Source organism: Neodiprion pinetum, chromosome 1 (assembly GCF_021155775.2).
Source record: "Neodiprion pinetum isolate iyNeoPine1 chromosome 1, iyNeoPine1.2, whole genome shotgun sequence".
Taxonomy (NCBI): domain Eukaryota; kingdom Metazoa; phylum Arthropoda; class Insecta; order Hymenoptera; family Diprionidae; genus Neodiprion; species Neodiprion pinetum.
Window position 1 is genome coordinate 19,755,923 of NC_060232.1, and position 22,287 is coordinate 19,778,209.

Consider the following 22,287-nt stretch of genomic DNA (forward strand, 5'->3'; position numbering starts at 1 on the left):
ACTTCTTTCGCGCAAAGATTTATTAAAAAGGTCAAATGATTTCCTGAGTTCTTTAGGATCTATAGATAATTTAGCTTTACGACTCGCTTCTGCTTGCAAAAATACATCATCATCCGAATCGCTATCTATATCACGCGGTGATTTTAATTTCACAGTTATATTTTCAGGCTCAGAATCAGATTCATTGTCGTCGTCGGTTCGTGCGTCAGTCTGTAAGTCTGATTGTTCAGGTTGTCGTGTTCCCTGGGATGTAGTGGGTTGTTCAAGACCTAAATTCGGCAATACGCTTCTTTGCCTCCGGTAGGCCGGCGGTTCGGAAGATTCATCGTCGGATGAGTCTTCAGAAAGAGCTTGCCTACTTCCTGTTGTTGTCCTAGCTCTCGATCGAGTTCTTGTTGAGATCGCGTTCTCATCTGGCTCTACGGTAATCTTTGTTTTTGGACGGAACGTTTCGTCAGCTGATTTTCTTGTTGGAACTGAGTCTGATCTAGCTAATGGTCGATTTATTTTTGGAACAGGTAATTTTGAAATTTTTGAATCAATGGGTAATATCTTCCATTGGTTGCGTTTCGTCCTGACCTTCAAGTTTGACCAAGGGTTCATAATAGTAAATATCGTTTGGAGTTTTTGATTTTCTATTAGTTTTAAATTTGTACAAGCAAAAATTTTGATTCCCGTTCCTCCAAAAACAAATCGTAACATGGTTCTTACTTTGTTCCATGCTAATTTATCTAGACCACATCCCATTCTAGGTATTCTAACTGTTTTAACTGAGTCATCCTCTAAAATTTTCCGAAAATTGACCAGACTGAGGTACACGTCTTCATACTCTGGTTTGTCCCAAAGGTTTAATTTTGTCATAATATAATAAATTTTCTGATTTGGCAGTTCTAATTTAGCTACTGAATGCATATAGGCTTGACTGCGAAGGTGTTCCGGTACCCCATATTTTTTTCTAAAATCGCTTGCTATACCGGAACTCATTTCAAGATCTACAGAAACGGTATGCGCATAATTGTCAAATCTATCGAAAACGCTTTCGTGTACTTCGATAATGTTTGGATTTTCAATATCAGCTGTTCTAGTTATTTTCAAATAGTCTGAATATTTTGGAAATGAGTCTACAGATTTAATTATTAGATTGTCACTATCGTTTCCACTATCAGATGACTCCGACGGTGGTTAATGCTGTCGGTAACAGGGACTGGATTGCGCGACAATGCATCTGCGTTAATGTTCAGTCGTCCAGCCTTGTGTTTGAATTCATATTCGTAATCTCGTAACTTGAGCCTCCATCGTATTAGTCGCTGCACGGGATCTTTAATCGAGTCGATCCAGCGTAATGGCTCATGATCACTAACCAGTGTGAATTTCCGGCCATAAAGGTAAGGTCGAAAATGTAGTACGGCATATAGAGCTGCTAAACACTCTTTCTCAGTTGTCAAATAATTTTGTTCCGCTTTGCTCAGAGCACGAGACAGGTAGGCGACGGGCATGTCATAACCAGCGCCGGCGCTAGGTATGGGCTAACCGGGCAACCGCCCGGGGCCCTGTTCCCGAGGGGGCCCAAAGACTGAAGAAAATAAGAATTTTTTTCGGAATAAGGTTAACTGCGATAATACATTATCCTGTGTGTGAACATCGAGATGATAGGTGTAAGAAAAAAAATATGAAAAAAAATTATAAAATGAGGTTGAACGATTGGGCCCTTGTAGAAACATTGTACGGCTCACGCTGCTGTACTAGGTTACCGGCGAGCACGGACCGCGCGGGGTGTTGGCTGGACCGACGGCCCCCACCACAATTTGTTCGGCTGCAGCGCATGCGCCAGTTTATAGCTCAAACGTCAAGCTACGTCGTGCGGCGCGGCGTGCCCAGAGACTACTATCAGACCACGCTGCTTGTAACTTGTATGGACTGTGGATTCACTGCTACGCTCTGTGTAGCTGAACCGCTGTATTCGCATATTCCATAGGAACTCTTTCAACAACGTGAACATTTCTTGAAAATTTTCTCGCTACCTATTGTTGTTTCTTATTTTTTATTCACGATGCTCTTTTGAAATTACTAGTAATTTGCAAACTCTCGGATATCGACGAGACATTTATTCAGAAGCTGCCGACGTTCCGGTCAGGCAGCGGCCGATCACGTTTAGGGCACAATCTTTAATATAGGCATTTCTACGGATATTCATATTACTTAACATTAATTAACCGCGTTCAACTTGACTTACATTGCATAAATTACGATTTGATTGAATTTTTCTGAATTTATTTTTGTAATTGTTGGATTGCACAAGTCATAGTCGATAGTCATTATGAACAAGCCCAAAGACTTATCAGGGTCCCAAAAGCGGAAATTAAAAAAAGCTCGATGTGAAGCGGACAAAAAAAGTGTTGTTTTTTTTCAAGGCTATGTTAAGCGGTTGAGGTCTGATAATAAGGGTGGTGAATGTAGCCAAACCACGGATGATTTAGACCCCGCTTGTCCACCTTCCAAGGACGCCGTAGATTCTGATGGAAATTTGGACGCTCAGTCAGTGAATACCGAAGATATGACGATAGCTACAGATAGAAACAACTTGGCAGAAAAAGTTATAGAAAAAGATTCTACAGTATCAAATATTGATTGGCAAGATCCTGCTAAGTGGCCGAATAACATCAGCGACAGTTCACGCGTAGCATTGGTAAAGCTAGGGCCTACAAAAATAGATCGGAATACAATTTTTCCTTTTGATACAGATCGCCGGCGCTTCACCATAGAAAATTGTTATCGAACCCTGAAGAATGGCGAAAAAATGGAGAGATCCTGGTTAATTTATTCAGAGACTAAGGATTCCGTTTATTGTTTTTGCTGCAAATTGTTTGGCTTCCGCAACATTCCAACCCAATTGCAATCGACCGGATTTAGATCCTGGCGGCACTTGCAAGACAGTTTGAACTCGCATGAAAAATCCAAAATGCACGTTGAATGCATGACAGACTGGAAAGAACTCAAAGTCCGTTTAGATTGTAGAAAAACCATCGATGATGAGAATCAAAATTTAATCCAAAGAGAGGAAACCTATTGGAAACAAGTACTTGAAAGACTCGTTGCAATAATTAAGCATTTAGCTAAGCGGAATATGGCATTTCGAGGTACTGTCGATCGATTATACGAGCCGAATAACGGTAATTTCTTGAGCCAAGTTGAACTAATGGCGAAATTCGATCCTATTTTAAGCGAACATGTACGTCGAGTTCAAAGTGGGGACCTCCAGCGCGTTCACTATTTGGGAAAGGAAACTCAGAACGAATTCATTGACATACTGGGTAATGCAATTTTCAAAGAAATTAGCAGGCGAGTGGTAGCCGCGAAATATTACTCCATAATTTTAGACTGCACCTCCGATATTAGTCATGAAGAACAAATGACTGCCGTTGTTCGATTTGTCACTGTGTCTAAAAACACCGTGGAAATTTGCAAGCATTTCATTGGCTTCGTTGTTGTAGACGATACAACTGGTAAGGGATTGTATGAAACGTTGTTAGATATCTTGAAATCAAACAATCTTGAATTGAATAACTGTCGGGGTCAAGGGTATGACAATGGCAGTAATATGAAAGGTAAAAATAGTGGTGCTCAGGCCAGAATTTTGAAGGATAATAAAAGAGCGTTTTTCGTTTCCTGCAGTTGTCACAACCTCAACCTAGTAGTTTCAGATGCCGGACATTCGTCCGTCACAGCTGAACTATTCTTTGGTGTTCTTCAAAGGCTATTCGCAGTCTTCGCTGCTTCAACCCAGAGGTGGCAAATATTGAAGGAGCACGTTAATATCAGTCTGAAATCATTGCCTGAAACTCGCTGGGAAGGGAAAATAAATGCTGTAAAAGCTGTGAGGTTCCAAATAGCAGAAATCAGAGATGCGTTGCAGGAACTTTGTCGAATGTCGCAAGGTAAAGATGCAAAGCTGAGATCGGAACTGAGAGGCCTATGTTTCGAAATTGAGTCATTGTCTTTTCTGATTAGATTGGTAGTATGGTATGATGTACTGCAAGTGATCAACAAAATCAGTAAAGCTTTACAATGTCCGAAAGTTGATTTGCATACTGCGATGAACATGATTGATGGTGCTCTTCTTCAATTACAAACCTTTCGAGAATCCGGTTTCGAAACTTGCATAGCCACCGCTAAAAAAATGGCTGAGAAGTTAGATATTTCACAAACTTTACCCGAATCACGTACCCCACGAACACGACGATTCTTTGATTATGAGTCTCAGCACGACGAACGACCTAGCGATCCGATGAAAAGGTTAGAAATTGAATTTTTCAACAAATTATGCGATATAGCGATATCAAGCCTACGCGAACGTTTCGAAATGACCCAAAACGTTTGTGAACCATTTAGTATCATCCGAAACTCGGATAACTTTATGAGATTGGACAGAACCCAAATTTTGACTAAGTCCAAGGCTTTAGAAAATTATCTGACTGGTGAAGACGAGAACAGTGACATTGATGGTCGGGAGCTTGCCGAAGAACTGGAATCTTTAAAAGCTTACTTCGTAGCCGCTGGAATGACCGACTTGAGTGCACTCGTTATGATATCGCACATTATTGATAAAGGTCTGGATGAGATATATCCAAATTTCACTGTGACCTTAAGAATTTTCTTAACATTACCAGTAACCTCCGCGTCGGGTGAAAGGACCTTCTCAAAGCTAAAGCTCATCAAAACTTACCTGCGATCCACTATGTGCCAAGATCGACTGAATGGTTTAGCTGCGATGTCAATTGAGCATGGAATTTGCAACGAGTTGAATTTCAGCGATATTATAGCATCTTTTGCGAACAAAAAATCTCGCAAAGTCCCACTTTAAGACTTCAGTGGTCCAAAAATTTCTGATAAGGGGCCCGATTTTCAAGGCTCGCCCGGGACCAGCCGTGGGCTAGCGCCGGCACTGGTCATAACCGTCCACTTCCTGGCTCAAAACGGCTCCGATTGCATAGTCGGATGCGTCGGTAGTTAACGTGAATTGCTTCTTGAAATTTGGATACTGCAAGATAGGATATTGGCATAGATACTTCCTTAAAATTTTGAAACTTTTCTTTTGATCTTTTCCCCAAATGAATGGTGATTCCTTCTTTAATAAGTCTGTAAGAGGCCTAGCCTTCCCCGCAAAATCTTTAATAAAACGCCTGTAGTAACCGGCTAGTCCCAGAAATTGTCTAATGTTCTTAGGATTTTTAGGTTGTGGTAAATGTCGAACGGCGGTAATTTTCTTCGGGTCCGGTCTAACTCCTGATCTGCCAATAATATGGCCTAAATAAGCCACTTCTGTTTTTAGAAATTCACATTTGTCTGGTTGTAACGTTAATCTAGCGTCTTTTAATTTGTTAAATAACCGGCGGATTTTCTTGCCGTGTTCTTCTAAATTCTTTGCATAAACTACGATGTCGTCTAAATAAACGAAAACTTCGACACCTTGTAGTCCGCGTAATGTTTGATCCATTAATCTTTGAAATGTAGCGGGCGCGTTTTTAAGCCCTTCAGGCATTCTGAGATATTCGTAATGACCGTTTGGTGTTGTGAATGCGGTTTTTGCTCTATCTTGGGGGTCCATTTCAATTTGTTGGAAACCGCTGGCAAGATCGAAAGTTGAAAAATATCGCGCTTCACCGAGATGATCAAGAATGTCTGTAATGTTAGCTAATGGATACGCGTCCCCAATTGTCTTTTCATTCAATTTCCGAAAATCGATTACCATGCGCCATCGTTTTCTACCCGCAGAATCGGGTTTTTTGGGTACAATCCACACGGGTGAATTATACGGTGAATTTGAAGGAACTATTATTCCGTTGTCAATTTTAATTTTGATTTGGTTTTCAATCTCGGTTTTGTAAATTGGAGGGAACCGGTATTGTCGCGTATTAATCGGTATATCATCCTCGGTTGGTATACGATGCTGAATGCCAGGTGTAGATTTTAATTTATCTCCAGGTAAATGAAATAATTCTGGAAATTCCTCAATGATATCTAATACGTGGTCGCGTTCCTCTAAATTCAAATGATCTAAATGCAATTTTGATTGAATTTCTGTAAATCGATCAGTCACTACAGGTTCTAAATTTAAGTCTTCTGAACTTGAATCGTGATATTCATGCTCCTCCGGAAAGTTGTGATATTCAAAAGGTATCACTTCCTGTGGTGGAATCTCTATCTCAATATCTCTATCCAAGGTATTAATTGCAAGAACATGGCATACGCCATCTTGTACCGAGACTGCAGCCTCACCAATGTATACGCCGTCTATGGTTTCTACGCGTGGTAAATATGCTTCTTTTGTGCCACAACTGATTACGTCAATGCCAATGGCTTGCTTTGTGCGCGCACGAATTTTAAAGAATCGTTTTTGCGGTTTTGTTTCGGTATCGGAATGTTCTTCGTATCCAATAAATCGTATCGGTCTAATCGGGTCAGTTTTCGTTACTAAGGTGTTATGTGTAAAAGAGATCTCAGCCTTACGCTCGCGCAAATAATCTTTACCTAATATACCGTCGCAATTTAGCAAAAAGGTTGAACGTACGACGTGAAATTTACTTGGTTCGTTTTGTAAAGTCAAATTTGTTATTCCCAAAGTTTTAACTTTATCGGTTGTTATTCCCGTTATCGTAGAAATTTCGCCTACACTGATTAAAACGTCAGGATGTAAAACATTAGCTTTAATGAGACTGATATCTGCGCCGGTGTCTATTAGAAAAATAGCTGAGTGTTCTTTTAATTCAGGAGCTGTCATCCTGATCAGTGGCGATTCTCGATCTGGTCCGCACGTATCGATGCACCGGCCGGCGGTTCCGCGAAACGGACCGTCGGTTGACGCTCGGTTGTCGCGTACCTCGCCGTTGCGTCCGGACGACGAGTCGCGTTCAAGTTTAAAGATTCAGCTGTTTCGGAGGTTCTACGCGGAGATGGTGACCGTGTTCTGACGTTCGAATTATCAAACCTTGCTTGGTTAAAACCGGACTGCTGATTCGGGTTGTATGAACGGGTGTTTGAATTTGGCGAATTCGATCTGCCCGTATTTAAATTTGCTCCCGGCGATCCCGATCTCTGTGGAATCGATGCAGGATTTATTGAGGGCGGATATCCATAAGGTGGTAAATACGGATATGTCATCGGCGGATGATAATACGGGTGTTCTGGAAAATAAGGCGGATATTGATAACCACGCGGTTGCTGGTGCTGAAACTGTGAGTGAGCGGGCATGCCGTATGGGTAATAACCCCTCGGTTCGGGTGATCGTCGATCGGCGACGTTTGCCGTCGGGTGTCTGTACATTGCCGCGTTCGGCGACGGGCTTCTCGCGCGTGTCTCCGCTCCGTCTGAGATGCCATAATTCGAATACAATCGCGGCGCATTATTTTGGTTATAGTTCATTGGAGAGTTCGGTCGCGGAATTTGTACTCTCTGTGTTTCTCCGGAAGATATTATTCCCTGACGCATACGATTTTCTGTTTTTCGCGCTAACTTAAACGCTTCTTCCAATGTCTTTACACGTCCTTCAACATATCTTTCGATAGCTTCAAGTAGTCCTCGAATATAAGCATCCAACGCGTTCACTTGTAGTACTTTCATTACCGCGTCGACGTCAGTTTTTCCGTACTCGTCTTCTAAAGCTACGCGAGCTGCACTGACCAAGATTTTTAATCGATCGTAGAAATCGCTCACGTTTTCATCACGTTTCATCCGTATATTCGCGATCTCTTGTTGATAATACGGATAAGTCCTTTCAGCTGCAAATCGACTTTTCAGATGTTTTATTAATTCGTTGACCGTATTGAAAGTTTCGCCATATGTACTATCGCGAGCTGCTCCTTGCAATTTTCCCATAACGCACCTTACGTATGCGCCTTCCGAATTCGGCGGAACATACACTGAACCGTTTTGCACGTCTTGTAAGAAATCTTTCAAACGAATGTTTTTCCCGTCAAAATATGGAATATTTAATGTACTATGCTGCAACGCAAAGCACTCCGCCATTGACGTCATCATAGCGTTACTCGCGTCTAGGGAGGATACATTGGTTCGGTCCGCGCTCTGGTTTCCCGTTTCGTTAGGCATTTCAAAATCGAAAAAGGTTGTTTATGCACACAAAATAATTCAGGTCAATTTTGGGCAAATATTGGGAACACAGTTGATACACAAATGACCAGTGGAAAATTCGGCAATATACGATATCAGGATATTATGATATATACATACACATACACAAGTAATAAATCGCAGAGTTTCATGCACAATTTGTTGTTGATTATATAATTATTATCTAGAAAGAAAGATACCTTGTTTTTTCATGCGTTTGACCAGTTTTTCAATTTTAACACAAAAACTAGAAATTTTTTTTTTTTTTTCCTTTTTTATTTAAACAGATCTCACTTTTAGCAACAACATCCCACCGCTGCCACCAATTCTTGTGTTACGTGGGGGTGAGGGTGTACTGAGCGGTGGTAGTTAATGATTAATTGAATAATCAAGCTCCCACGTAACAACAATGAATAATTATTAAAACTAAGAAAAGACCTACCTTTCGATAAGCCGGTAATTTGTAGGATCGTGTTGCTATAGTCCTGTACAGGTCTGTGAGGTTTGCTTAAATTGTTGAGGCAATTTTATAATGATGAAAATGGGAAAAAGGTCGTTCAAAATAAATGGTTTAATATGATTTAACTGGTAAAAGATGAAGTATATTCTGTTTCGTTTGGTGATTGAAATGTCTGGTAACAATCAATGGTGATAATGATATAAGAGCCGAAAGTAACAATTTATAAAAAATCGTGTGTTATTCTATTCTAAAGGATATTATTGTTTGGTACCAGGAACATCTACTCTGAACGATGGTTATAACTAGCTGGTCGTGATTATTCGATATAGTATCTCTCTTTTTAGATTATCTTAAATCAATTATATATACTATTGTTAAGTCTTATTGGTTAATTCTTGGAAACAATAAGTATGATTTAATTGGCGGTAGTGAAGCTAGCCACCAATTCTAGACTTGCTTTTGAATGAATATTACTGAAGTAAATTTTGATTAAAAAGGTGAAACAAGAATTCGTTCAATTTCGAAGATTAACACTCGGATTGACTTAGCTTTAGGTGAATCGGTCGACGAGATTGAGAGCCGTCGGATCGTGTCGGTCTGCGTCGGTAGAATTCTGGACCAGGGGCCTCACCTCAAGTTTGGAAGAGTTGATCAATCGAACGATGTTGAACGTCGGTCACTTGGTCTTTGTGAATTTAGAATGATATCTTATTATCGCAAGCTTGAAAGTGTCAATTTCCTGATTTTGATGTATGTTAAAAATGATTCCAACGATTATTTATTCAAAATGATAGTGTAGTTACTATTATTATCACTTAAAATTACCTGATTCGATTGAATCAGGGCCGAACTCAATTTAATTATGGAAAATGGAATGGCATAAAAATGTCTATTCGCGAAATGATGAGATTTAGTAAAGCACAGAAAAGATGGAAACGTAGAAGATAGTGAGTCTCTTGCAGCTAACATAATAACTGAATGCTCGAATTTGACGAATTAGCGCGAGACTTTAGGCCGGTCACAACTAAGATTTTCCGAACGCTACTATTGCTCGAGAAGGGCTAATACGGGTTGACGTCCACGCACCTCGCGACTTGACAGACGAAAGACGCGGCTTCTTGGGCCCGAGGGTCCAAGGAGCTGCAATTGTAATAAGTTACAACGGTAATTAGCCAATGAGGTGCGAGGGCGACCTCCCGGTGCCCAAATCCACATGGTCAGCGTTACTTCACGCTCTTCGACGGTGTTCCGACGATTCTCAATCTCGTCGGTGACACATTGAAGATGTGAACAAAAGATATTTACACGCGATGTTCACACATTCATTCATATATCCTAATAAGTAGTCTATTTTAATTTGGTGGTTCCAAAGGTAGTGGTTTATCCTAGTGATTGATTATAGTTTTAACTTAAAAAGAGGGATATTTCCAGGCTGAGCGCTACTGATGCTAATTCAGCAGTCTCCTATCTCAGTTCTTGGTACCAGTTGAATAGAAGAAAGTTGAACCTTATACTAGGGATCATTGTTGGTCTCTACGTGACTTTTGCCAGGAGGGGTGGAACTCGCCGTTATGAGAATATGAGATTTTGATGAAATGATATCTGTGCATTGAAGAAATTAAAGAAATGAAATGAAATGGAATTTTGAAAAAGGTACGCCAAGGCGGTACGTCGGGGCGTAACACACCCATCCTCTTTAACTCTCTTTGTACATATAACGATCTTTAGACAGAGTGGTTGTGTTTGAAGAAAAAAACTTTTTTGACTAGTTCGCCATTTTAACCATCAATAAACCTAATGAAGCGATGGGAGATAAAAAAAATAAAAAAAGTGACAACCAACATCATAAACGTCTTATTTTATCGATTTACTTCTTACCGTTTTTAACATTTGATTACGTTCTATAAGGTTAGTTTCCTTTGTTTTTATATACATAGTTTATGTTTTATTTTGTTATTATCATTTCTACTTTTATTATATATTATTAAGGTTGTTCCGATTCGGCACCAACAATGTATTGTAAATAATTGTTTCCAATAGATGCATTAAATATGGCCTGAGGATGACTCTAATCAGAGTCGAAACGTTGACGGCAAAATTTGTTGTTAATAAAAGACCTACATTTCCAAGATCCACCACAACATTTATAAAAGAGCGCCAGAACTGGAGTCACGCATCCGAAATTCCGAGAGGGGACACTGTAGCGAATAGCGAATAGGATATTTCAGGTTTTTTGTTTCTTTTTTTTTCGAGTTTCAACGGCATCAAGCAGGAGGTCAGCAACGAATTCGAGGAAAATGCGGAGTGAGGGAATAGCAACGATTTTGATGATAGGATGTTGCGGCAGGTCGTCGATTTTGGTAATCACTCCAGTTCTGGCGGTCGTGCGAGGTAGTCGCCTTTTGGAGTTTCGCGAAGCAATGGAGCCGCCTAAAAATCACGAGGGGATTGGAGAATTTGTTGCGTGGGTGTAGAACGGCAAGCGCTGCTTATATCCTGACGACTGAATTTCGAGAGTCATTGAGTAAAGGCTTGCCGAATAACGGATGGCCATTTTGAATTTGCCTTGTCGAAAAGTACTCGAAATTCTTTTGCCGATTCTTTTGCTTGGTGACCGTAGCCGGAGTTGCGCGTGATGGAATAGAGTAAATTTTGAGTAATTGAGAATGTTGAATAGAGTTACGGTTTTGAGTTGCGTCTTTCTCGTTTTTGAAATTACGTACAGCCCGAATTCTGCTGTACCGGGTCGAGTCGAGTTATCGTGTTTTTCAGTGTCGCCTCTCGAGTAGGTCGAGAATTGCCGAAATGGGCTGTTGGAATTAGCGAACAACGTTTTTGAGGACTTCGAGAAAGTTTCAGTTCGGATGCCCCGCGATGGCGTTTAGTTGAGGTTACGTTTAGTCGCGCTTACGATTAGTTAAGTTTACGTTTAGTTAGGATTGTGTTTAGTTGAGTTGCGCTAAATTGAGATTACGTTTAGTCGAGATTACGTATAACTGAGATTGCCTTTAATTGAGATTGCATATAGTTCAGATTGCCTTTAATTGAGATTGCGTATAGTTGAGATTGCGTTTTCGTTGAGTATATTCAGGTAGCGATTGAGATGAGAAGTTTGTGTTATCGAGTTTTAGTTGCGTCCGAAATATGATGGCGCTTAAGAATTTGTTTATTTGAGTTTCATATAAACTTGAGTTCTGTGGAGTCGGGTAATATTGAGAACGCCGTCTGTTCAGTAGCCCGGCGGTGTACCGTCGAGAAATTAGTTATAGTTTCGGTTCCGAGCAATTATTGTTACGTTAACGTTTTTAGGTTTTGAATTGAGAATTGCGTGTTAAGGTTTTGTAAATATTGAGGTAGATTTTATTCAGGGAGATACGAGCTCAATAGATTGAGAAATAGCGTGGGTTACGAATAATTTTCTTCTGTGTGATTTTGAATCGCGAAGAGCCAATTTTAAATTAATTTTTTGTTTTTGTATCACCGCTATTGTAAAATACATTATTTTATTTTATTTTTTGTTAAATAGCGTGTTGTTGAGGAGTGTCACTCTCTCTCTCCAAAATTACCCCTCCCCTCTCCGTGGTATTGAACTACAGAGAATATTACCCGAGGCTTAGCGAAGATAAAGATTTCGAGGCGCGTTGACCACGCCAGGCGCCCAACAGAATCTCGCGATATCCTTTGTAAGATCAAATTTGTTTTCAGCTGACATCGCAGGCCGCCAAATTATTGTGCGCGCTATAAGTTCTCGGTCACTTCTCCGGGTGGGCGTGGTGCAGTAAAAATCAGCATCACACTACCAATGGTCTTTTACGATCGGTGTATTGAATTGGCGCATAACTTTTAAAATATCAATACTGGCGCACCTGTGGCACGAAACACACCCGTTCGGTTGACATTCACGATTGCATGATTTTATCCGCACTTTTTCACCATTTTTATAAATACATATTGTTTTTGCAAAGTATATATTATGTTTTAGGGCTGATTTGGGTAAAAGACAACGGCAACAGGGGTACTTGGAGCCCCCGAACTCTTAAGATTGGTAGGGGCAATATACATACGGTAGTGTCCGCACGATGTCCATGGAAACGAGACGCTGAGACTCTAAAAGTGATTGGCTAGAATTTATTAACGGATATGGAGTCATTAACGCCACGGTCTTACCCACGGCCTTACATACAGGTCTTGCAACGAACGTGGTGAGGGGTTATCAGTTCACGTCCGAAACAAAAGTACAACTTATGGCCACAAGAGCGGCGCTACGAGTTATTCATAAGCTTTTGGTATTATTTGGCAAAACCAGCCCCCTGACACACGCTGCTAAAAGTGGTTCGCAAAATGTCCCTCGATTCTGCCGCCAATCTCCACCACTAGTGGCGCTAGTAGTTGTCTGACTGTGGCGGTCTCGGAACTCCCACTCCATTTCTTGCTCGCGCTCGAGGCGCCCCAACGGGGATCAGTGAAATTATTTTATTATCTTTATTATCATTATTATTATTTCTGGTAACCTTGATTCTCCCTCTGGTTTTTCTCTCCCGCCTAACCGGCAAAACGTGATCTGCGTCATTTAATAAATAGCGTGATAAATCAACAGTAAATATCAGTGGATTATTTCCCTTTCCTTAAAGATATTGAAAATTGTAGCGACGCTCGCTATATGACAAGCTTGCGCGCGGTCAGCGAGGGCAGCAAGCGTGTCAAAAATTTACTAGCGCCACATAGAGGAATTATAAACGGGGACAAAACGCGTACAATTTTTTAGTATACGAGCATTGGTGAGTGTCAGGAGGCTGAGCGGAACCCTAACCAATCTTTTTGATACTCATACATAGATAACCTTACGTTGTGATGTCACTCATATGTCTGTGACATAGACTTATAAAGATAGACTGAGCGCTCTTATGAGCCGCTTGAAGCAAATATTTAAAGGACAGAAATATGCTGGGAGTACTCCTTTCTCTCTCTGACGATATTTGTAGCGGGGATCGAGACAGTAGAGGAGAATGAGCCGAAATTATGCTCCTATATCTATAGCTGTCACTCACTGATATAGCATATATATATACACTGGATTGATTTTACCGTATACTCTACGTGTAAGCTCGTGCGTCCAATTGAACAATTGAATTTCCGCCATCTTGTACAGAAAGTTGTCACAAAATGCGCGCTAGATTTGAACTGCGTAATATATGCTATTTAGATCTTACGATATATTCGTCACACAAAAAAGTTTTTGACGAGTAAAATAAAGTTTGATACATTGAATGAAGAACAAATCATTTTTTCGAAAGTATATTATTATTTACAATTATATGATGTAAAAGATCATTAAATAATATGACGAAAAACTTGTATTTAAGCATGATTTTTCTTTATGTTCAAAAGAAGTCGTCAATTCTGAGAAGTTTCCGTCCATTATCCTTTATCCTATGGTGGGCTGAATTCCATACGGATTATTCAAAAATTTGTATAACACTAATTCAACCGTTAGGGAATCCATTTACCATCCATTGATCATCAAAGTGGAGCTTAAGACATGTAAAAAAAGTTTTAAATTAAATTATATCGAATTGGGTGAGTAAAAACTTTATTCAAAAATATGGAGAATAAAACATTCCTTGCAAACGTTAAGGCATTTTTATAGAGTTGCGTGCGATAAACCACAACCGTAATATAATTAGTAGTATCAATCCACAATCCATTCACATGAAGAAAAAGTTACAACCACAATCAAAAGAAAATAGAAAAGATGTACATATCTGAGCATGCAAATCAGGTACAAATGTGTAGGTGACATATTGGCACCTGTCAAGATATGTACTACATACATGGTTATACAGATTAGATGTCATAAAAAAAAATGGGTGCGTGTACTTATGTACGCGCGTGCGAAGTTATACTTCTTTGGCATCATTAAAAAACAATAAAACAAATAACGAATGTCTTACATTATATTTAAATAATCTATTAAATTTTTGTCACGAACTTTTTATTAAATGTTCTATTAAATTTATTTCTTTATTTTGTAAATATTAAAAAACCAATAATAAATATTCAACATTGATAATTTAATAATATTTAGTATTAATTATATTGAATAATGATATTTTAATTTATATCAATAAATAATACATACGGATAACTAACCTCAATTATATCGGAGCACTTGAAAAAGTATTTTAGCACAATTTTTTCACTAATATTCACAAATAGTAAATAATATTAATCCAAATATTGAATTTAAATCACTACTGAATATATTTTATTGCCACATATATAATTCGCACTTGTATGAAAATAAAACACGTGTTGTGACTGTAAAAACTAAAACCATGTGGATAAATATTATAAATAAATATGAAAACAGTGATCAGAGGCGACAAGCGTACCAACATTAGCTTTTTTTCGAGACTTAATGAATTCGGTTGAGTGGGCAACTTCATCCTGTTAATTTTGTGTTACAGTGATGCGCGCGAATCTTGAAATTTCACTCTCGAATTCGGTTGAGTGGGCAACTTCATCCTGTTAATTTTGTGTTACAGTGATGCGCGCGCATCTTGAAATTTCACTCTCATCAGTTTTTCATAACGCGCCTAAAGAAGTATAACTTCAATAATAATCCATAAATAATATTTATTACAAATGAGTTAGAAGTGAAAATTCAAAATTTTGCATATTCAACGTCTCAGTCTAAGGATGCAAAATAAACTAGAAACCATGAAGCACATATTGGATCTCGTCAGGGGATATAAATGGTTATTGATTGGCCCATACGAGTTGCCGATTTGTGTAATGCCGTACATTCAATCCTGTTTGTCGCAAAGTAGCAATCTTGGTTAAAGCAAACATTCGTAATTCGATATACTCTTTGATGACAGATTTTGTGAGTTGATATACGTGATTAGAAAGCTCATCCGGCGCATCGTCCAAAATGTGAGCATCTAGCTCACTAAATATTAAATTTTCCAACGGATTCTGTAAAAGACTTTTTAAAATCTGCAAACACAAAATACCTGGAGACTGAGGCTCTACTGGAGGGAATCAGCTACACTTTGACTTAGCGTTTGAGCAGCTAATCTTACTTTCATTTTCATTTTAAAGTACTGTATATGACTGAGTCGCAATTTGTTACCTGCTCTCAAGCCCTGAATCTCTTGTAAATGCGCAAGCTCTGCGATAAATCTCCACTCGATTTTATTCCCAGCTTCATCGTATAGAATTTTAAAGTCACCCAAGCAATTTCTGATTAACTTAAGCATATGACAAGCGTCAAAAATTACGTGTATCTGATGTTTAGTTATGGGGTGTGGAAAGGAAGGCTGTGGATCAGCCATTTTGAAATTAGCACCTAACAATCGCACCAAGGCAAAGTGTTCACTAGGCCCATCTAAAGTTAGGGATACAACGTGAACGTTAATTTCATGCAATTTTATCAATGCATCAGTGACCAAAGTGTGCAATGCTTCTAATCCGATACCATTCAGGAGAAAATATCCAATTGGTAATTTCCAACGATTATTAATAGCAACTATCAACAAAACAAGGACATTTGTGGCTTCTTTTATCAGATCGTCATTCGACTCCAAAGTAGTACCAAAATCAACATGACCTCTAATAGTCCCATCTCTGTTTCGCTGAATTCCTTTTTTTATTCCCATTTCATTGAGTATCAGACCACAGAATACGTCTTTGTTATTAGTTCTTTCACTCTCTACTCTTATTTTTAAAGTAGTAAAACTTTCTGCAGTAAAGCCAGGTTCACAGTCAATGCTTTGATACCAGTATCGTAACACACGAGGATCAGGCGGAGCTAAATTAAATTTTTTTCTCACAAAATTATAAGCTTTTGCCGAATAGAAATGGAGTGTCAAAGTAAAAGAACGAAGTATATTGAAACGTTAACAAAAAATACGTTTTACATATAATTGACCGCTCACCAAGATTCAATAATATATTATCCACGAGGTCGAGAATTCTTACCCTTCATATTAAAATTGGATTACTTCTGAGAACATGGGCTATATTCACAACATCGAGCTTTCACATGGGAAAGCGACAGCTGACTACCTACGTCGTTGGATCCGCACAGCTGAAAAAATGTCGAGGATGAAGAACCACAGGATCTTTCTACTTCGATGTAAGAAACAAAGAATAATGCCCAAACATTTAAGTTTCTCAAAGACAACCTCTCATAGTATTAATTTCAACTTGTAAAGTTCTAAAACCAAAGCCAAACAACTAGCAACTAATTTCCAACTATCCTTACTCAACCTAGAAATTAATGACGTTCATACGCATATTATCAATTCCGAAAAGATTTTGACTAACTTAACCGAACAAATCAACCATAAACTGGGGAGTACTTCAGGAAAAAAGTTCTTTGATTCCCAACATTGGATGTTAAACAATAAGTTCATCGCAATCAAAAATCGTAACATTAAAAAATTCACCATGTTGCTTGCTCAAAAAAAACCTTCCAACAACCACAAAGATTCGCTCTCAAAAGGAAAAAATAATTGGTTAGTAAATCTAACGGATACTCTTATTCCTGACAACGTTGCTGAAATAGTACAACTTGGTCCTAAATTTGGACGTCCATATAATAATCGCGATCTTCCTGTTTTCAATCTCATCTCCAACTTTGAAGCAAAAATAACGAGTTTTCCAACCGACTCAAGAAACCAAGTAAGATCAGATTTCACTAACAGAGTTCTTAATTTCCCAAAGTACCCCAGAAATAACAACAATAATTTAGTCACAGACAAAAAAATCCGTGATACCATGTTATTTAAAAAAAACAACCCGAACATCATGTTTTTAAAAGCGGATAAAGGCAATACGTCAGTAGCCATGCTCAGAGATTCTTACAATAACAAAATGCGACAACAGCTTTCGGACACTAACACCTACAGAATTGCTAGATACGACCTTTGCAACTCCCTACAAACTAGGGTGAACAAACTCACTTTCAATTGGTTCAACTCCAAATTAATAAACAAAAACATACACAGAAGCATCTCTACCTACAATAGTGTCCCCCCACGTGCATATGGGCTACCTAAAATCCATAAAGAAGAAGTCCCATTACGAATTATAGTCTCTTTTGTCAATAGCCCGACTTACGCCTTATCCAAGTTAATCAATTCATGGCTCATCACAAATATCACCCCCCCCCACCTCCAGAGTCAAAGATAGCTTTACTTTAGTTGAAACAATAAAAAAATTGATTATTCCAGACAACTACATTTTAATATCGCGAGATGTAATATTTCTTTTCACCAATGTTCCGACAGACCTTGTTATGCACGCAGTAAATAACCGTTGGGCCTCTCTAGATAAAAAGATCCCAATTCCACTCAGTGAACTAGTTAAAGCCTTAAACATTTGTTTCGATTCGGCAATCTTTAAATTTAACAATGACACATATGCACAACAATTCGGGTTGCCCATGAGATCCCCTCTCTCTCCAATCCTGTCAGATCTTGTGATGGAAGACCTAGAAAGGTCATGCATTAGCAATCTAGATTTTGATTTACCCTTCTACTTCCGATATGTTGACGATATTCTAACTGCAGTCCCTAAAGAAAAAATAGATTACACACTGAATATTTTCAACCAATATCATCTACGACTATAATTCACCATTGAAATGGAAGATAATAACGCCATCAATTTCCTAGATTTATTGCTGATACACAACAACACTAAAATCAAAACAGATTGGTTCCACAAAAAAACCTGGTCTCAAAGATATTTGAATTTTAATTCCCACCACCCGATGTCCTACAAGATAGGTACCATCTTTAATCTTGTTGACCGAGCCATCAAACTTTCAAGAATTCCATGAAAAAAATCTGTCACTCATATATAATATATTAAGATGGAATGATTATCCTCACGGCCTATTACACAAACATATAAATGCTCCCATATAAACAACTTACTTGACAATAATATTGACTCTGCTCCCACAGACGATAGACCTACCTGTCAAGTTTGTGGGAAAAAATTCAAAAGACTTGCAAATAGTCTTTGATTCGGGAAAAGATAGGATCCCCATGGGCAAACGATCCAATGTTGTGTACAAAATACCTTACAATGATTGCAATCAAGTTTATATCGGACAAACTGGCCGCCATCTAAACACCAGAATTAAAGAACATCAACGCAATGTACATGAGAATGAAGAACGTCACACTGCTCTAACAAAACATGTGACCAATAAACAACATACTTTTAGCTATGACAATACAAACATCCTCTGTGAAGAACCTAATTATTATAAAAGGTTATTACTAGAAATGTGCAATATTGTAGGACACACTAATTCCGTTAACCTTAGACAAGATGTTGAACATCTTAGCAATATTTACAAACAGCTAATCTCCGCCCACATATCACACATTGTTTAACCTTAACTATACACATAAAATTATTGTACCCATGGCACAGTTTTTTTACATAATTTTTTTTTTTTGTTTTTTTTATATATGTTTATATCTGGTTCACCTTCACTCTGGATCATATTTGTTTCTCCCATCACTCGTTATTCACCAGTTGACCCAATCGGTTCAACAAAATTTTTGTTTGACATGGAGAACAGGGTCATAAAGATCCCAATACCACTTTCTTGGACATTGCGTAAACTAATTTAACTGCTATAAAAACTTTTCTTTAAAACTTTTTAATACATTGACATATAGACAGTGATGATACATAGTTTTTTTAATTAATTACCTCCAATTTGTAACTCCTACACTTTAAACAACCGGAGGAGCCGACAATGACTACCGTTACTCGAAGAACTTTGGCTCGACAAATTGTATTTTATGAATTCGACTTGTATCTTAATCCCCTTCCTATAAAAAGGTAAATTACTCTCTAAGCCTATCCTTTTTTTAACAATTAATCAATTTGTACTCACTAACCTATAATATACAATAGCCTTAAGAGTATTACATCTATAGTATTTAATGTCTGATTGTACTTTTCTTATAAAAAATTTATTTTGTTCTTGACAGTTAAATAAATAAATTAATCGTTCTGAGGAGGGCCCATATCCGGGCTGAAACGTTAACAAAAAATACGTTATACATATAATTGACCGCTCACCAAGATTCAATAATATATTATCCATGAGGTCGAGAATTCTTACCCTTCAAAAGAACGAAGTGCAGGCGGATAATTTTTTCTTGTAATACGTACTTTACCATTTTTAGCAGCACGTTCAATTAGTTCCGAAACACCTTCGTCCGGTATTGATTCCAAGGAACTCAATGCATTTTCAGATACCAACCTTTCATTTCGAAGTTCGGTAATGATATCTTGCAAAGATGTTACTCGTCTTTTTAAGCGACCTATGTATTCTCTTTGTGATTTTATAAGTTTTTTTTTCACATGCAGAATGGCCCTGGTTTGAAACAGTTTCTTTATAGTGGTCCTCGGACTATGTGTGTAGCAATGATCATGTGAGACTGCCTTCGAACTTCTCGGCGTATCAATGCATACGCTTGTTGGTGTCAACTTAGTACTCAGGTTATCCCTAGAGTCACCTAAAAATAATTTTTGAATTGAATTAAGATTCGTATTTCCTCCATGATTCTGTAACAAGTGGTATACTAATATTTTCACATACTATTACTTGAGCTGAGGAGGTTAGTACTCAAACTAAGACGATCACTATCAGTTTCTATGGCGTTGGCGTTCTGCTCTGTTACATCTACAGAGACAATGGCGTTGGCATTCTGGTCTGTTACATCTACGGAGACAATAAAATCTTGGATTCAATTTTACTGAACAGAAGACAAAAACATCGGTAAACCTAACAACATTTAAGAATAATACAATTACCTGAAAACAATAGGTTATTAACATCATGTACTTCGGTTGTATTTACTGTGGTAGACAATGGCTCATCAAGATCATGTAATTTGGTTACATTCACTGTGGTGGGCCGATCGGATTCATCCTGAAGTTCGGTCTGCTGCAAGTTTTCACCTACAGATAAGTTACTAATAAATAACGACAATGGAAATACACAGAAATGTGTCACATACGATTTTTCTGTAACAGAGCACTTTATAATCTGTAGGTAATTAATCGCTTCGACGGCATTGACGCAATAGTGCATCACATCAACGTATCTTGATGCACACTAAGTTTTCTCTGACCTAAAAGGGATTAATAGTTTCAGATCTTACCAAATAACGTTGGGATACTGCCTTTTCGTAAAGTTATATAATTTTTACTTTTCTTCTGAAAGCAAGAGGGTTCAAAGTGGTCGGAACACAGAAAGCTATCACTTGATGGAGACCACGGTCCAATGTTTATATTTGCGATCCACTGTTTCATAATATCAGGTTCATCCAATGGGAACCTACATAACAAGCAAAGTTTGAATTTATAAATTCACACGTTATATTGCATTGAGTAACGGTACTTACTTGAAGAATGAATAGCCACGTCCATATTCCCTTAATCGGTGACAAGATGAACACTCTGATTTTGGGTTGTCAAATATAGTTGGTACACTGTTCTTTTTCAATGTAATTAGGAATCCTGTCCTATCAAAGCAGTCATTTGTAAAATGAGCTGAACACAATGTGCTATTTCGGTTTGGCTTCCAGTCCTTCCTCTTCATTTCTTTTAACCACTGCTGAAGGCGCAACACATCTTTCACGGGAAATCTACATATCGAATTATAATTTAATCCCTGAGTCAATAATACCCGAGTTTTCAATTTCAATTATAATAAGATCGGTTCATAATTCAAATATTGTGAATTTTTACTGACACGATTCGTACGTTATAATACTCGTTAAATATAATTAGTAAATACTTCGTATGCTGACATAACCTCTGCAAGTTATCATTTGCAGAACGCTTCAGCGTTGTATACTCACTTGTGAAATGATCGCCCACAATATTTTGATTGCTTTGTTTTGCAAAAAACGCAGGTACTCATTGTTACCTCAATAATTGTTACTGTAATTTTCCATCGCAATCGATTATATACACATACATATATCACGTATATATATATATATATATATATATATATATATATATATGAAGTGACAAGAATCTGTACAAAATGACTACCGTTCAATTGGCGTGACGGCACCACGCTTAATCCAATCCAGTGTGGTCTTACATACAGGCCTGGTAACTTGTAAGGTGGAGGTGACTCAAATAGTATGGCAAAGCGTAGTGCTTATTTCCGCCACTTGGAGCAGTGCAACCTTGTGGTAAGCCACTGAATTAGAATGGGAAGAGGCAAGAGATGGTTTTAAATAGCTGTGTTATAACAGAACGTTAACAATATTATATTTTTAATCAATCAAAAATGAGTGCAATGCTCATCAAACCCTAATATTTCTCTTTACGAACGAAATATGCGTAGGATTATAATGAATATGTATTTGATATATGTACACGATCTTTTGCAGTAATAAATATCATGACATTTTCAGATGTCATAATTTTTTTATAGCTCAATTTTTGGCAAGAATAATTATTTTTTATCGTCAAAAGAAGTTGAGTTTATTAATTGTCAGACAAACTGTGAATCCTGAGCTGGGGTACACGACATTTGAGACACTAATACATGAATTTATATAGTATCGACTAGTAGTGCAGTGGAAGAGTGCTTGTCTCGCTCGTGGTCGACGCAGGTAACCCAATACCATTTTGTTTTAATA

At 38.2% G+C, this 22,287-nt stretch overlaps 2 protein-coding genes and 1 long non-coding RNA gene across 3 annotated transcripts; 2 read left to right on the forward strand and 1 right to left on the reverse strand.

Moving 5' to 3' along the window:
* Positions 1 to 2,317: 2,317 nt before the first annotated feature.
* On the forward strand, positions 2,318 to 4,861 carry LOC124224765 (zinc finger MYM-type protein 1-like). The gene has a single exon (XM_046636969.1). The coding sequence runs from the start codon at positions 2,318 to 2,320 to the stop codon at positions 4,859 to 4,861; it is 2,544 nt and encodes an 847-aa protein (XP_046492925.1).
* Positions 4,862 to 16,376: 11,515 nt separating this feature from the next.
* On the forward strand, positions 16,377 to 19,658 carry LOC124218947 (uncharacterized). The gene is made up of 2 exons (XR_006883257.2): positions 16,377 to 16,724; positions 18,562 to 19,658. It is a non-coding gene; the product is annotated as an uncharacterized lncRNA (long non-coding RNA).
* On the reverse strand, positions 19,256 to 21,635 carry LOC124218765 (THAP domain-containing protein 5-like). Its single transcript, XM_046625575.2, has 6 exons — positions 21,490 to 21,635; positions 21,031 to 21,273; positions 20,788 to 20,963; positions 20,438 to 20,584; positions 20,223 to 20,345; positions 19,256 to 20,139 (listed from the first exon to the last, which is right to left on the reverse strand). The coding sequence occupies exons 1-6, from the start codon at positions 21,549 to 21,551 to the stop codon at positions 19,739 to 19,741; spliced, it is 1,152 nt and encodes a 383-aa protein (XP_046481531.1). The 5' UTR covers positions 21,552 to 21,635; the 3' UTR covers positions 19,256 to 19,738.
* Between the last annotated feature and the right edge of the window lie 652 nt (positions 21,636 to 22,287).